Below are 16,959 nucleotides of genomic sequence, written 5' to 3' on the forward strand. Positions count from 1 at the left end.
AAAAAATTCAAGAGGACATAATCCAGGGGAACCATCAGGCAGAGATGACTGACCTTCAGAATTGGTCACTATCTGAATTCCTGTAATACATGTACATCAGGAACATTTCTGCCTATATTACCAGCAGTCTTTTATCTTCTATTTACTAGATCAGAGCAAACATGAAGAGTTAATATTTAACTCACCTCTTGTGGCTGTCTGCTAATTTTAAGAGAAGAAACGGTTACTTTAGAGTCATTTTGGAGGCTTGGGAACTAGCAGCAATGCCCACTGTGCTGTTCTTGTGGACTGTTACTCTAGCACACTGTGCTCTTGCAGGACGTGGTAAGTGTTTTTGACTTTTGCATAGCAAATAATATTCCTTATTGTAAGTAGAAAATGAGGATGGGAGCACCTTGGTGGTGATGGGGGTTTTGCAGAATCTCTGGGGGTTATCAAGCAGTTGGAAAACTCTGGCCAAAATATTAGAATTTTTCTTGAAAACTATCACCCTGTACTGCTTCTGTAGGCTGAGTGCATGGCATTGCACAGACCAGGGGCTCCTTGTATTTCTCTGTTCCCCCCCACTGCCCGGCTTCCTGTGTGCCATCCTACCATCACCCTCTATTTCAGAGACTCCCTGCAACCTTCCCACTGTGTCCCCATAGCATCCCTCCACCCCATACAGGATATTCTATTCTCCCCACAACACGCCAGGAGCTCTGTGTATCTCCTATCTCCCCCTCCCCAATACCATTGTCCCCTATTCTTTCCCTTTCCAGGGATTTGGTGTGTGCCCCTATTCCCCCTTTCCTCTGCATACCCCTGCCTTCCCACCATGGCAGGGGTTCTGGGTGGGCCCCCCATTTCACCCTCTGCCACATGTCAGGGGCACTGATGTCCCCTCTGTTGTGTTAATTTAGACAGAATAAAGGGCCTAAAGAGTTAAACGTTACAGAGTTTTAGACAAGGTTTAGGGTTTTGTATACAGATACCTCAGCTTGCTTAGTACCATGGCAAACACACTATTAAAAATCTTTTCCTTTTTTGTGTCTTTAATAAAAGGTTAAAACCATTAAAGCATTTGAAATGTAGAGTATTAAATATGACTTTCTTTATAACATCCCTTGTTCCCACTCCCTTTAGACGGTAACCCCCCTTTATCTGAAAGTCTCTTAGATGGTAACTGTCCTATGGGTGGAAAAGAGAAGAAGTTAATTGAGATGGGCTGGAACTGTATGATTGCTGCTGTTAAAGTCTGAGCCCATTTCTCAGAAGACAAAACAAGACCAACCCACACACAAGGGAGGAGAAAAGAATAGAGAAGGTAGAAAATGCAGCGTCTGTCTCTGGTGTGGACTCCCACTTGCAACCTCGCTGCTGGAAAAACACTGGCACAGCACATGATCTTATCAGCTACCCTTGGCAAACTTGAACAAGCATTCGGGCTCTTTTGGGCATTGCTTTTGGGTGTCTTTTTCTGGTCACAGGCTTACAGCAGTTTTGCAAAATGTGAAGTCTTGGCCAGCAAAACCAGACTCTCATTAGAAGGAAAAAGGCGAGAGTTAGAAAACAGAAGAAATAAGGTGGGGAAGGAAAAGCACACACAAGAGTGGGTGTGAGAGACAAGGAAAGAACACACAAGGGGGGTGAGACAAGGACAAGACCACTCAAAGGTGTGTGTGTCACACACACAGACACAGACACAGTCTCACATCCCAGGTGGTGGTTGGGATTCAGCTGATATAGGTGGCAATGTCATCTGTCTTCCTTTCTCTGGCCTTGTCTGGTCAGGAACTCTTTCAGGCTCAGGATGAAAAAAAGGCCTGGGGTTCCAGAAGATGGTGAGGGTGGCAGCCATGATGGTGAAACTCGCTCCAGTAGCCAATTTTTCTCTCCAAAGTGTTTTTCTTTTTAAGACTCTTAAAAGTGACTGGGAGGAACAGTCCAGCCTCTTATTATTTTGTCCACCGATTAGGCCTAATATCCGACACACCAATTTTGGTTCATTGATTTCTGGTTCCACACTTTTCCTGTCTCAAGGACTGTATTAAGATCATGCCTGGCAGTTATATCAGGAGGTCTTTTTGTTTGGACTAATTCAGTCTGTCTCTTTTTTGCATCTTTTCCCATCAACATTTGTTGTAGGTTATTGTAACATTTTATGAACTTTCACTCGCTTTTCACAGTTGAGCTCACAATTAGGGTAAATTTGTATGCTCAACAACTCCTCCATACAATCGTCGTCCATTTTCCTTCTATGGCAGGGGTTCTGTGTGACACCCCCTCCCCCCGCCCTTCCCAGGGTCCTCCATTCTTCCCGCCCATGCCAGGGGTTCTGTGTGCACCCCTATTCCCCCCCCCCATTCTTGTTTCTTTTCTGCCTGGGAGATCAATCATTCAGGGTGTTGTCATTTTTAAACTATATTAGGAGGATCAGCAGAGCTGAGATAGGGGTGGTGTTATTTTGAAAGGTGTCACTGGATGCCATCAAGTGGTTCTTTGATCTATGGATAGTTACAGATAGACAATTGGAGAAATGCCTTTGAGTTGAGTATAAGACCTCTGTGCTTGAGTCTTCTGAATCATACAAACAAAAATCCTCTGCCCAGTACAACTAAAACCTTTTATTGAAAGTGCTTCCTTTCTTCCAGTTTGCCACAAGCCCCCTGAAGTGCCATTTGCTACAGTTGATGTAGCCAAGAGAGTATATGATGTAGGTGAAGAAATTACATACACCTGTGATCCTGGTTATAGCCATCAGAGTGGCTCAAGGAAGTATACTTGCCCTCTGTCTGGTAAATGGCCTATCAATAAAATGAGATGTATACGTAAGTAACTCATAAATACCATTCCTAGATGTTATATTCTGCTGCTGATAGACTGTGCATTGGTTTGACACAAGCTTTTTTATGGTTCGTGTGATCTATCTAGCTACGAAGCTGTGATGCCTTCATTTTCTGTGTTCTTGCCTTTACATTCTAAGAACTGAGCGCAAAGTTGAGTTCTTAAACTGTAAAGTAAGCAGCCATTTTGTTATCAGGGTTGCTGCTGCTAGATGGGAGTTGCACACTTCACTCTCTATTGGGAGCTTTACTTTTGTTTTTTCTTGTTGTTGATTCCCTTAATCCAAAATAACAGATGTTTAGATTGAAATTATATAGTTGTTCTGTATACACTGAAAATTGTAACTATTTATGATGTTTATAACCAAAATTTTAACTCAGCTGTTTCATCCTTAAAATTCGAAGGTTCGTTTATTCTATTGTTTTAAAGTGTGTGAGTAAAATATTGATAATTTTGAGTTTAATGACATCTACAGAAATATATTTTTGTTTACAAAATTCCATTATATTTAAATGGAAGCAGGGTCAGACCCTGACAACTTTAATCTTTATTGACTTCAATCACAGACAAGTTATTTATATCTCATGCTTTGCATAGCCCTTAATCAATTGTCAAAGCTAATGTAATCACTAAGAACTTTGAAACTATCTTAAGTGTATTTTGATTTCAAATATAAAATGTCTAGAGTGATGAAAATGTGTACAAAGAAGTGAAGAAACTTGAATGACACTAGTCATTAAATGATCTAAATTCTGTGACTGCTTTATTTTATACATCATGAAATAATAATATCCTCTCATCTTTAAACAACAGCAAAGAAATGTCCCTATCCTGAAGCCATGATAAACGGAATAGTTCATGTTATAGACATGAACTATCAAAGTTTGATACACTTTTCATGTGAACCAGGGTAAGTTCTCACATCACCATGCTATTAAAAATAACTTCAACATAGTAAGGTAATAAACTAGATCCTCTGGTTTTATTAATTGAGAAAAGCTACAGAAATAAAAATGATCCATTTCATATTTTATTATGGTGAACATAGAAATTGCTATACTGTATTAGACCAATGATTCATGTAGTTAGGTAACCACTAGCAGAGATTTTGTTATGAAATGTGATACTATTTAAAATACATAAATAAAATGAACATACTTTTTAAGAACAAACCCAGGAAATTGTTGCACTTTTCATATAAAATATTTCTAGAAGCACAGTGACTTGGCTTTATTATTCTCAAAATCTCCAATATTGGTTCCCATAGACATCCATCTTATCCAGCTTTCTTGTTGTCTCCAAGTTTGGATAACATAGAGGAGTTATGTGACGGAGAATAATTCAACCTTGCATGCTGTATAAGATGATCAGGCTAAATCCAAGCAGCAAATTTAAGGCAAAGGAAGATCAAAGCAGTGTTTCAAAGTTATAAGGAAGCTACTGAGAAATGTGGTCTACATTATTGAAAAACTCAGGCCCCAAAGCAGTCGTCATCCGTTCCTTGGAGTGTCCCCAACTCATCCTGACAATCAGTGCACTTAGAGGGACCTCTGCTCATGGGAAGGATAAATCAATCAATTTAAAATGCACAAATATAAGAGAAATCCAGTGAAATTGCAGGCTAGATTGAAAAATTAAAACAAGAAAATTGGGACCCCAAAATTAATAAGAAAGCTGCACTAGACTTGGAAAACTGAGAAAATCAATGAAAGGATTGAGAATAATGGCAAAAAATCTCCGAATGACTGATGCTTCCACCAGAATAACACAGAATGATGTATTGTACATGATCACTCAGGGCACATTTGCTCCTACTGAGTCTGCCCATGGACTTCAATGGATGTTGAATTGGATCATTAAGAACAAATCTCGGTCCTGTTAGTCAATGCTGAAATTCCCCTGGATTTTCAATGGGATCAGGATTTGGCCCTTAGTGAAACTGGGGAAGATACAATTAGGGGGATGACAGCTAGAGCGGACATTGAGACCCCAGGAATTGAGCTGACACAGAAATAGGACAGATTTCAGTCCCCATGTTAGTACAATATTCAGTTCAAATCAACAAGGTGATCTCCAGACAGCATCACTCAGACTGAGACTATGGGAAACAAGGTCATATGGAAATGGCTGTGTCAGAGCTGCTAAACAACTGATTTAAAAAATTCTTCACTTGTCAGGAGCCCCAGATATTCAAGAATTGGTGTGGAGGACAGGTCTCTCTCTCTCTTACCCTGTTTAACCTCGGCTATAGCTTAGCGGGGGATTTTGCTACTCCCAAGAGAATGACTCTTAGAAATGGAACCAGTCCAAATGGCAGGGCTGATTTTATGCAAAAAAAAAATTTCTGTGCCACCTACTCCCCCCTTTGTAAATCCCCTTTGTACAGCATGAGATGAACTTCTGCATCAGAGACAGCTCCATAACAATGTAGGCTCAAGGGGCTGAAAATATTGCTTCTATGTCTTTCCCTGCACAGTGAATGAAAACTTGAGGTTAACCCTTATTTGGTCTCCTTATGCAGCAGTGCAATACACTTTTACCCAGGGATGGCTGGTTTGAAAAAGTGCTGCCAGTTTTGGAGATTAGAATAAATTCAAAGGAATTGGCTAAGGAAAATACAGCGACAGATGTTTGATAACAGCACGTTGGTGGAACCAGCGATACATAAAGGATGTTTCAGCTAGAGCTGTTCCCTTGTTTTGAAGTGCTGTTGGGTGACATTAAAACTGGGAAGAAATCTGTAGAAACAAATCACGTGGGTGAAAACAATTGTAGGTAGAGAACGTTTAAAAGAAATATCCTATCAAAATATACCTAACCACTCTTTCAATATGCAAATGAGCAGTCACCATCAAGCAACCTGTTTATAGATGTAATTATATGTTGTGACTGCGCAGTGGGTTCACTCACAATTTTTGTGGATTCGGCTAAGGAGGCCTGCTGAATGTATGGCTCTAAAATAAACAGAACACAAAATAGGCTGTTCAGTGTGAGCTGCATTATTAGTATGTCATCAGCGCACTTTGTATCCAATGTTTTTATTATTTGCATAGCACCTTAGGTTGTCTGTCAGAGGGCAGCTAGCCCCCTGAAGGGGTCGGGGGTTGCGCTGACCTCTGAGAGGCTCTGGGAGGCAGTTAATTACACCAGAGGGAAGCACTCTGGTGTGATAAAAGAAGCTATGCCTGGTGGGGGCTAGCTAGGGGAACAGAGGCTCCTGGGGAGAGGAACTGTTCCCAGAAAGTAGGAGAACACACCTATGGAGAAGGCTTCTTGGGGGAAGCTGGTGATGGGGGGTCACCAGCAAAGAAAACCAAGGAAAATTGCTCCTGGGTGGGAGAGTTTGTGACAAGAAGGGACTATGAATGATAAATCTCAGAGAAACCAGGCTACCTTGAAAGTCTTCACTGGGCAACAACAAAAGCCCTGGGAAAAGAGGAATTTTATGTTGTCCTGGGGAAGGTCAGCCTCTGTGGGAACTTTGATGCAATAGGAGAGACCCTCCCCCAGCTAATGACAAGAGAGCCCTGACTCCAAAAAAGGGTTCTGGGTCACGAAGGCCTCCCAGGTAAGGAACCTTGGATATAATTAGCATTGACAGACGAAGGCTGACTCAGCCTCCTCCCTGTCCTGCTACAGATACTGAAGGGGAGGCCTATTTATGTGATGTTCTGCCTTTGGGGTTGAATAAATAGACCCCTAAAGGGGTGCTGTTCAATATACAAGCCTCACTGGACTTATTAAAATCCTCACTCAGGGAAACTGAGGCAGAGACACAATGGCAGCACCTCACCAAGGTGATTTTGGGGTGATGGCCCCCATTACAGTGTACTTGACATTGAAAAAAACCCACATGGAAATAAGAGATCCTTCCCTGAACAGCTTAAAGCCTAAAAGTATCAGAAGGAATAGAGAGCGAGAGAGAGAGAGTCAGAGAGGAGAATAGTGTTGAACAGGCGAATAAGATCAGGGAAAGAAGAGTTTTGGGGACAGACTTGGAGGTGGATAGGAGAGTCGCTCTTCTGCATGTAGGAGCACCATGAGAAAGGCATGAAGCTGAGTGTGGAATGAAACGGAAGAGCAGAAAGCTGAGAGGATTCTGTAGAATCTATGCTATAAGAGGGGGGCATAGAGGAAATGAGAACTAAAATGTAGGCAGGGTGGATGGAGCTCTGCATAGCCTTGTGTGTGTATATATATACACAAGATGTGTCCATCAAAGTATCACCATAGCAATAGTACAGCATAAAGGTATCACTTCTTTGTAAGGTATCCATCTAAGACTACAGATATAAAGATATTTGGACAATAGTCAGACAAACATGTGATTCATTCCGCTGGAATAATTCATTAGCAAATATTTTTCACCTGTGACATTCATGGCTGAAGCACAGACTGGAATTCATTGTTAAGTGTAAATCAGTGCTTAATTTATGCCAGGGCTGAGGCCTGGCACCTCTAGGCTTTGGAGTTCATAGCCCCAGCACCTCTGTGCTTGCTGTATCAGTTATGAATGTAAAAAAAATGTCTTGAGCCCCAGCAGCTAATTGCTTGAACCCCGTCACCTCTTTCATTACAAATTAAGCACTGGTGTAAATGGTTTCATTCAAATTGCTCCTCTGAGAAAGACAGTATAACAAGCAATAAATAAAGGCACCTCTGACATTCAGTATAATAATGGGATTTGATTGATGGACCTCATTTTGCTAACAATAATTTGCTGGTTTCCAGCTGTGTAATATAGAAATGACAGAAACAGGATGAGCATTTCATTAAAACTCAGTGTAAGTACTTTCACTAATACATTAATGGAAGTCTGGAGATAAGGACATTAGAGGGAATGTACATGTGAATTAAACTGGGCTGACTGGTGTCTACTGGTAAAGTTATGCACTATGGTATCTACCCTGAAGTATCTGATTTTATACAAACAGAATCAGTGTACTTGTCACAGATAACTGAGTGTTGCTCCCAAGAAACCATTTATTGTACCATCCACTGTATTAATGACAAATCAATGTTCTTTACTTGCATGTATACACCGTATTAATCAATTATATAAACCAATATGGCAAATACTATATATAATTGACTGTGGAAGGTATTGGCCTCATATTCATTTTCTCCTCTTGTGAAACCACGCCTTTTGGAAACTTGCAGTGTTAGTATAGAGCCAATTTTTTCAGGTTTTAATCAAAATTCCCATTAAAATCAATGAGTGTTTGAACTAGAGAAGGATTCCAGGATTTGGACCCTACGGTGCAGTGCATATCTGCTTGCTGGGTCTCTTTTAGAGAAGTACTAGTCCCTCTTGTCAAGATTATTTCAATTCTGCTACGTGTAAATGGTCTCAAAGTTTGCTTATAAATGGATCTCTTTCTCTTCAGATACATTCTCTATGGAACAGACACTAGCCAGTGCATGGCAGATGGACAGTGGAGCGGAAAACGACCTGAATGCCAACGTATGTGTCCCATATATAAAAGAAATTCTCTGGGCCTTATTCTTATGTACATTCAAGACTTCTTTATGTCGTTCTGGCCTTTTAAAGACCCTTAAAGTGGGCAGAAATATCTTTCCATCCGCTCCAAGGCTTCTTAGCAGTGCCAGAGCAATGTAAAGGGCCTCGGTGTAAATAGGAATCAGACCTTCTATCTTTGACATGGAGAGAATGGTGTGATCGGTTTTATTTTTGGGGTGTGTGAATTGTAAGAGAAGAGTCGTTTAATAATCTGTTTAATAGAATGGGAGTCTGGAACTCCTGAATTCTAATACTGGAGCAGAGATGATGCTGATTCCCTGGGGATTGGGCAGGTCACTTACCCTCTTTGCTTCAAATTAGGATATTAGGGAAACCCTGCCACTCTGGTGTAGGTGTTGTTTTGCCATAATCTACTGTTACAAAGTTCCTCCTCTATCTTGGTGGGTCCTGCGCTTATTGGCGGATTTTCTTGCCTCAGAGATTCACCATGTGGGTTGGGGAACAGCCCAGAGACCTTCCCCTCTGGAAGAACCCACAGTCCAGGTCAATTGGGAGGTTTGGGGGGAACCCAGGCCCACCCTCTACTCCAGGTTCCAGCTCAGGGCCCTGTGGACTGCAGCTGTCTATAGTGCCTCCTGTAACAGCTGCATGACAGCTACAACTCCCTGGGCTACTTCCCCATGGCCTCCTCCAAACACCTTCCTTATTCTCACCACAGGACCTTCCTCCTGGTGTCTGATAACGCTTGTGCTCCTCAGTCCTCCAGCAGCACACACTCTCCCTCTCCCTCTCAGCTCCTTGTACCTCTTGCTCCCAGCTCCTCACGCTCTCACCACAAACTGAAGTGAGCTCCTTTTAAAACCCAGGTGCCCTGATTAGCCTGCCTTAATTGATTCTAGCAGCTTCTTCTTAATTGGCTCCAGGTGTCCTAATTAGCCTGCCTGCCTTAACTGGTTCTAGCAGGTTCCTGATTACTCTAGTGCAGCCCCTGCTCTGGTCACTCAGGGAACAGAAAACTACTCATCCAGTGACCAGTATATTTGCCCTCTACCAGACTCCTGTACCCCATTGGTCTGGGTCTGTCACACTACCCTTCATAGACATACAACACTTTGATGAGAGAAGTACAAATATGCAGTTATGGTCTATGTATTATTATATAGGCTGTAACATTTGACAGCAATCCATTAATTACAAAGGCTTATGCCACTGAGCCTTTTAATCTTATTGCTTTGGGAAATATATTTCTCTGTGATGGTATGCATAATTCTATCATGGGCATGCTGCTCGTTCTGTGCGATGTTCCTCAAGGCAGGAGTAACAGCTAGGTCAGTGGTACTCAGTCCTCAGTGGTTCAGGAGCCAAATTAGCGATCAACATTACCCAAAAGAGCCACTGTAGTGTGAATTCATTGTTTCATTTACTATAGTGCTATATATTCATATTTAAACAGTATGATGGGAAATATTTAGTGTGTGTGTGTATATGTGCGTGTATGTGTGTGTGTGTATAATATATATACACCTCTACCTCGATATAACGCAACCCGATATAACACGAATTCGGATATAACGTGGTAAAGCAGTGCTCCGGGGGGGGGGGGCTGCGCACTCCGGTGGATCAAAGCAAGTTCGCTATAACGCAGTTTCACCTATAACGCGGTAAGATTTTTTGGCTCCCGAGGACAGCGTTATATCGAGGTAGAGGTGTATTATTCTCACAGCAAAATAACTGACCAAGTATTATTATTTTATCAGCTACAATTGGTTAATAACCTAGACTGGTTAATAATTAAATCACACAGTGTTTTAATATGTGCTGCAAAGAGCCTCAGGAGGCACATTAAAGAGCCACTTGCAGCTCTCAAGATTCAGTCGGAGTATCGCTGAGCTAGATTTATAACATATGTGGAATAATGATGCTCTGGTTTTTCCAGCTGTGACTTGTCCTCCTCCCTCGCTTCCTGAATTTGGAGTTATTTCTTACCATAAGCTATCGCCTGGAAATGAGTCCGTCTTCCAAGACATTATCCGTTTTGAATGCTTATCATCTTTTGCGTTGTTTGGAAATGAAACCGCTACTTGCATGGCCAATGGGAACTGGAGTGATATACCGGAATGCAGGTGTAAGTAAATATATTATCACTAATTTACATTATTTTATTATTTTAAAAGCTTCTTAGAATAACATGTATGAAATAGCATGAACAATATTTTTTTTAAAATGGGCTATCTAAAAAGATACCAACTTTTTAATGCATACATTGGATAGACTAGAATTCACCCTATTCTGAAAGGCAGAATCATGAATGAAAGTAGAGTGCTGACAATGACCTCAAGATGGCACATTTTGTAGAACAAAACGCTGCCCCAAGGTAACTATAACCTATGAAATTGTATAAGTTTATGCAAATCAAGAGCAACTTCCACTGATATGAAATCAAAATCTGGTCCATGAACATATTCCACTAACTAAGCAGTAGCAGTGAACTATTTCATCAGTTTAAGAAATACAGGACTAGACTGCCAATTAGTAACTCCAGTTGGTAACTCCATTAGCATAACTCCATTGAATTCAATGGACCTGTGCCAAATTCCACTATTTTAGGATCTGATTCATAGATTATAATGAAAATATTTCTAAACAAAATAACATTTGTTTCTTTCTAACATTTTCACCTTCTCTCATGGTATATCTCTGGGAAAGAGGAACCAAAGAAAGTTTCAAGGTTACCATATTTTCCACAGTATATAATATGTCTTAAACTTCTACAACTGATGCAGCTTTGTTTTTTCTACAACAGATGTAAAATGTCCACATCCAACGGGGATAGAAAATGGATTTGTAAATTTTCAAGTTCGCAGACCCTATCATTATATGGAGAGCGTCGATTACGGCTGCCAGCCTCGTTATGTGCTAGATGGACCAAGGGAATCAAGGTGTGAAAAAACAGGTAGCTGGTCCATCAAGCCAACCTGTAAAGGTATGAATATAGATACTCTGTATTAAAAACCATCTATTGACCTGTATTGTCCTAAAAGTGTAGATGTCCATCATGAGAGATGTCTTTATAACAGTTCCCCATCTCTAAACAAAGCAGAAAGTACAAACATTTCAAACTGAGGTCTGTAATAAAACATGAAATGATTATCTGCTTCAAAATCCGACCTAGTGTAAGAGGATACAACTGAATTGACTTCAGTGATCAAGCACCTATTTCCACTAGGTCTGAATTCTCCCTTTTACTCATCTTTCTCGTAACTGAATGAAAACATTGTACACTGGTCAGGTCTACGCTAGAAACTTTTGTTGGTGTTGCAGTGTTGCTTGGGGCACTTCCCCCTCCCCCACTGCCTTTTTTAAAGAAACATTTCTATACCGGCACAAACCTCAATGTAAAGGCTATACCACCAAAAGCATGTTTTATGATGGTGTAAGCTGTACCTGCACTAGAAGGGTTTGCCAGTATAATTACACCAGCAAATCTTTTCTAGTGTAGACCTGGCCTCACTAGTCTCCCCCATTTACTGTGATCAGAAGTAACATTTTCTGTGATTATATCACTTAATTTGTTTTCCATCAATATTTAGACTATTTGAAACATATTCACACTTTTAAATTATGAAAAGGGTCAAAGATGCCGCTTATTTGGATGTTCCCAAGAAAAGATACACCTACAACTGACCTATGGAAACCAGCCACTTGACCACATTCATCAAGAACACGTATTCATCCAAACCAGCATATTGCAATAAGTCAGAGCGTGGGATTTTCAAAAACACCCAAGCGTGCTTCAAAGTCACTTAGCCCCAGGGGTGAAAGTAACTTAAAGGACTTACCTGTATGCCGGAGTCCTGAGCGGGGGGGGGCAGAGCCTCAACCGGAAGCGTGCAGGGCCTCAACCAGAAGAGGCGGAGCCTTTAAATCCCCGGGCCCTTTAAATCGAGATTTAAAGGGCCCGGGGCTCCAGCTGTGCTAGTGGCGGCTGGGAACCCCGGGCCCTTTAAATCACCATTGGAGCCCGATGGTAGTGGTAGCCAGGGCCGGCTCTAACCTTTTTGCCGCCCCACGCAAAAAAGAAGAGTGCCGCCACCCCCCCCCGCGAGCGCCAAGCCGCGCCGCCGTACCCCCCCCCAGTGCCGCCGAAATCCCTGCCCCCCCAGCACCACGCCGCCTGAATCCCCGCCCCCAGAACACCACGCCGCCCGAAGCCATGCCCCCTCCGAGCACCGCGCCAACCCCCGCCCCTCCTCCGAGCGCCAGCCCCCGCCCCCCAGCGCCGCGCCAACCCCCGCCCCTCCTCCGAGCGCCAGCCCCCGCCCCCCCAGCGCCGCGCCGCGCCAGCCCCCGCCCCTCCTCCGAGCGCCAGCCCCCGCCCCCCCAGCGCCGTGCCGCGCCAGCCCCCGCCCCTCCTCCGAGCGCCAGCCCCCGCCCCCGCAGCGCCGCGCCAGCCCCTGCCCCTCCTCCGAGCGCCAGCCCCCGCCCCCCCAGCGCCGCCCCGTGCCAGCCCCTGCCCCTCCTCCGAGCGCCAGCCCCCGCCCCCCCAGCGCCGCGCCGCGCCAGCCTCCGCCCCTCCTCTGAGCGCCAGCCCCCGCCCCCCCAGCGCCGCGCCGCGCCAACCCCCGCCCCTCCTCCGAGCGCCAGCCCCCGCCCCCCCAGCGCCGCGCCAGCCCCCGCCCCTCCTCTGAGCGCCAGCCCCCGCCCCCCCAGCGCCGCGCCGCGCCAACCCCCGCCCCTCCTCCAAGCGCCAGCCCCCGCCCCCCCAGCGCCGCGCCGCGCCAACCCCCGCCCCTCCTCCGAGCGCCAGCCCCCGCCCCCCCAGCGCCGCGCCGCGCCAGCCCCCGCCCCTCCTCCGAGCGCCAGCCCCCGCCCCCCCAGCGCCGCGCCGCGCCAGCCCCCGCTCCTCCTCCGAGCGCCAGCCCCCGCCCCCCCAGCGCCGCCCCGCGCCAGCCCCTGCCCAATAAATAAATAAATAAAAACCTGAGCGCCGCCCCGGCCCAAGGTGCCGCCCCAAGCACGTGCTTGGTCGGCTGGTGCCTGGAGCCGGCCCTGGTGGTAGCTGCGGTAGCAGCCAGGAGCCCTGGGGCTCGGGCAGTGATTTAAAGGGCCCGGGGCTCCAGCCGTTGCTGGGAGTCCCGGGCCCTTTAAATCGCTGGCCTGGGGAAGCTGCCCCCTGCCGGTATGTGTACCTGTACACCGTACCATACCAGCTTACTTTCACCTCTGCTTAGCCCACTATCGAATATCCCACACAGGGTCTGTACTCCAACTAGCTAGGCAAGCGGACAGACCTGCATGGGCCACAGGGTGTTCTTCTACCTCCAAATGTTATTTTTGTATCTTCTTCAAAAGACCTAGCCCATTCAATTTTTAAATAGAGCTCTTATTATTCAGAAGTACCATTTACAAATTAATTGTTTTTCAGCACCATGTAAAATACCAGTTAAGAAAGCCACAGTATTATACAACGGCCGGAAGATAAAAGTTCAGAATGACCTCAAGGAAGGAATACAGCATACTGAAACTATTTTCTTTTTCTGCAAAAACCAAGATAAAACGTGTGGCTATACCATACCCACTCAGTGTATAAATGGCCAACTCACAGTCCCTTCCTGTTTTGAAGGTATGAACCAGGGTAACTGCACAAGAGTGTCCAGCTTGGGAGAGTGATAAGACCTTGATTATATGGGGGGGAGTGGTTTCATTTAGCCTGAATCCATACTTGAGGGCTAAAGCATTTGGCTTGAAGAAGGGTAGTGGAAGGTTTCAGTGGGAGAAGTGGTCCCAGCTATGGAGAGCATGCATAGCAAGAGTCTTCTATGTCAGAGAAGTGCTCTGTGGCAAAAAACTGACAGGGCCATGGCCAGTGAATCTGTGACTTCATGAATTGACTGGTCAAAACTCTCGATGGAGGAGGATTGTAGGGACTTATGTAGGATTTATGGCTTTGAGACCCTGGGACATTGCATTCATTCCTGGGGAAGAACGCCATCCTTGCTATCACTTATGCTGGACCTATTTATTCAGGATTTGCATGGAATTGTGGGGAGGAGGGATCACGGGCTGGTAATCCAGCTTTGAATTTTGACATCAGGATCACAAAGTGATTGATGGCTTCACTGCAGAATCGAGGCTGCAGAAGCTGCGTTGCAAATGCAAAATATTTCAAACAGAAATAATTTGAAAGATTCTGATTGCTAACTTCTTTATTAGCAGTCAGGGAAATATGGCAGCTTGTAGGCAAGAGGATGTGCTTTGTGTTTGTTATTCTTTTATTAAATTTGCCCCCGCAAAAAGTTCCTCTTTACAGCTCCATTTCATTTGAAAATGTGTGTGTGTGGGGGTGGGGGGAGAGAACCCCACCATATGCTCAGTGTGGAAATGCCTGCTCTCATATTTTGCATGGCTTGCATTAGCATCAGACGATGGATGCAGCTGTTGCTGAAACGGGCTCTCGAAAGGTATCTTTCTATGGTTCCTATGGAGTACAGCTAAAATTCACTACATAGTATGCCCCAGGATTGTAATTTATTTCAGTTGTTCCGTATTTTAAAGAATCTCACCTAGATTTGTAACTTCTTGTTTTTGACAGAAATTGGTACTTTTCTATCTTTTTGGAAAAAGGATCCATCAGAGCTGACACCATGTGATGCCTGAGTGAATTCAAAACAACAACATAGTTCTGTTAACTAAATGTTTTATTACAACAAAATTGTAAGGGTGGAAAGGAGGTCCCAAGGAGTGTATCCCTCCCTGTCCCTACAAACAGTATAATCTCATTGCCAGTCTATTTCACAGTCTAAGATAAAATGTTTGGTTACAAATTCTCTCCTGAGATATATCTGATCTGTTCCTTTGCTCACTTTCCTCTCCTTCTTATTTGCAAGTCCCTTTCAGACCACCCTAAGCAATTCCTCTCCTTTGGTGTTTACCCTCTTTCATGTACTTGTAATTTGTTCTCACATCTCCGGTCATACACCAGTGTAGTCATTTTTCAGTCAAGCTGTAGTGCATACTTATTTCTTTTAATATTACCTGGCCATTAGTCAAATCCTCTAGCTCTTTCCTTTTTATCATTCAAAGTCAGTTTTAACTGTATCCACACAGTATTGTACCTTTCCTCAGAAAGTGTTTTTGAATGGTAATTGTGGCATTTGCATGTGAAGAAGAGGGTTTTTTTACCCACGAAAACTTATGCCCTAATAAATCTGTTAGTCTTTAAGGTGCCACCGGACTCCTCATTGTTTTTGTGGATACAGACTAACACAGCTACCCCTCTGATATTGTGGCATTGATTTTCTTATTTTCTTATTGTGCCTTTTTAACTAAACATGAGAAATTTAAGTATGAAAACAACCTTCTCAAGTTACTCATTTTACAATCTGATTTCAAAGCAAACACATATAAAACCATGCCTCCCCTTTCTAATCTGTAGCAGTAGTCTGAAAATTCAAATGAGGAGGGACAGTGCTTAGTAAAAAGGGAGGCGCTTGACTAGTGGCTGGAGAAAACTGGCTGTCAGGACTCTGTCTAGCTCTGCCTCTGACTGTCTATAGCATCTTTATACATGTTGAGTAGAATGACAGAAGTGTAAGGCTGGAAGGGAATTTGAGAGGTCATTTAGTCTAGTCCCCAGCACTGAGACAGGACCAAATATACCTAAGCCATCCCCGACATGTGCTTGTAGTATGTTACTCTGCACATACTCTAATTGGCCTGGATTCTTTCACCCCAGATCAGCCCATGAAAGAAGGCCCCCCTCTGTGCAGATCACATAAATGGGTCAGACACCCCTATGGAAACATCTCCTTCCCTTGAAGCGTAGAAAGAGTTTGTTGCAGCTTCAGGGTAGAGACTAATTGGGCTAGGGCAAGATCTACAGGGATGATATACATCATCCCCCTTCTGGCCCTGCAGAGACTCTTCTGGCTAAGATGATACAGCCTGGGACTGGACTATCCTTTCTACAGTTCCTGGTGCCAGGGAGCTGGAATAGCATCAGGCACCAGAAAAAGTGGAAAGGCACCAGGCTTCTTTGCAGTTGGCTCTATCCTCCCACAGCTTCCCCAGGATCCTCAAGATTTCTGGGCAGGCCCGGTGACCCAGTCTCCAGTGACGGGATGGGGAGGTAAAAACCAGGTTCCTGACAAAATTATAAGGGATAAACAAACTCGATGAGGAAATCCCAAGAAATATTTTCTCCTCCAAAGCTTTACCCGTGTTGATTTTTGAGGGACGAGATTGTGATGGGTTGGACCCCTTGGGAAGCCACCTGATGTGCTGAGGATACCACTGAGTCTACCTGTTCTGCCAGCATGGGCCCCCTTTAACCTGTCTTGCTGAGCCAGGCTATTAAAACCTCCTCTAACACACACACAGGCAGGGCCACACCCAGCTGCAGATCAGCTCTGGGAAGACTCAGCTTCAGGGACTTGCTCCAGCTCTCAGATGTCCACCTCCCTTGGAGTGCAGACTCAAAGATATATTATGAAATTTGCCCCTCCCCCAATGTGGAGAGAGGTGTGCACACTTCTTGTCTTTCTCCCCCCCCCCCCCCCCGGTGAGAAATTACAGAAACTGGGGTTAATAATAAACAAAAAAATGTATTAACTATAAAAGGCAGATTTTAAGTGGTAAAAGGGGTAACAAAC

The 16,959-nt window shown here is 44.3% G+C and overlaps 1 protein-coding gene across 1 annotated transcript; it reads left to right on the forward strand.

Moving 5' to 3' along the window:
* The first annotated feature begins 263 nt into the window (after positions 1 to 263).
* APOH (apolipoprotein H) lies at positions 264 to 14,965 on the forward strand. Its single transcript, XM_065415535.1, has 8 exons — positions 264 to 324; positions 2,634 to 2,810; positions 3,640 to 3,736; positions 8,214 to 8,290; positions 10,245 to 10,433; positions 11,112 to 11,291; positions 13,734 to 13,931; positions 14,901 to 14,965. The coding sequence occupies exons 1-8, from the start codon at positions 264 to 266 to the stop codon at positions 14,963 to 14,965; spliced, it is 1,044 nt and encodes a 347-aa protein (XP_065271607.1).
* The last annotated feature ends 1,994 nt before the right edge of the window (positions 14,966 to 16,959 follow it).

This window comes from Emys orbicularis, chromosome 13, assembly GCF_028017835.1.
Source record: "Emys orbicularis isolate rEmyOrb1 chromosome 13, rEmyOrb1.hap1, whole genome shotgun sequence".
Classification (NCBI taxonomy): domain Eukaryota; kingdom Metazoa; phylum Chordata; order Testudines; family Emydidae; genus Emys; species Emys orbicularis.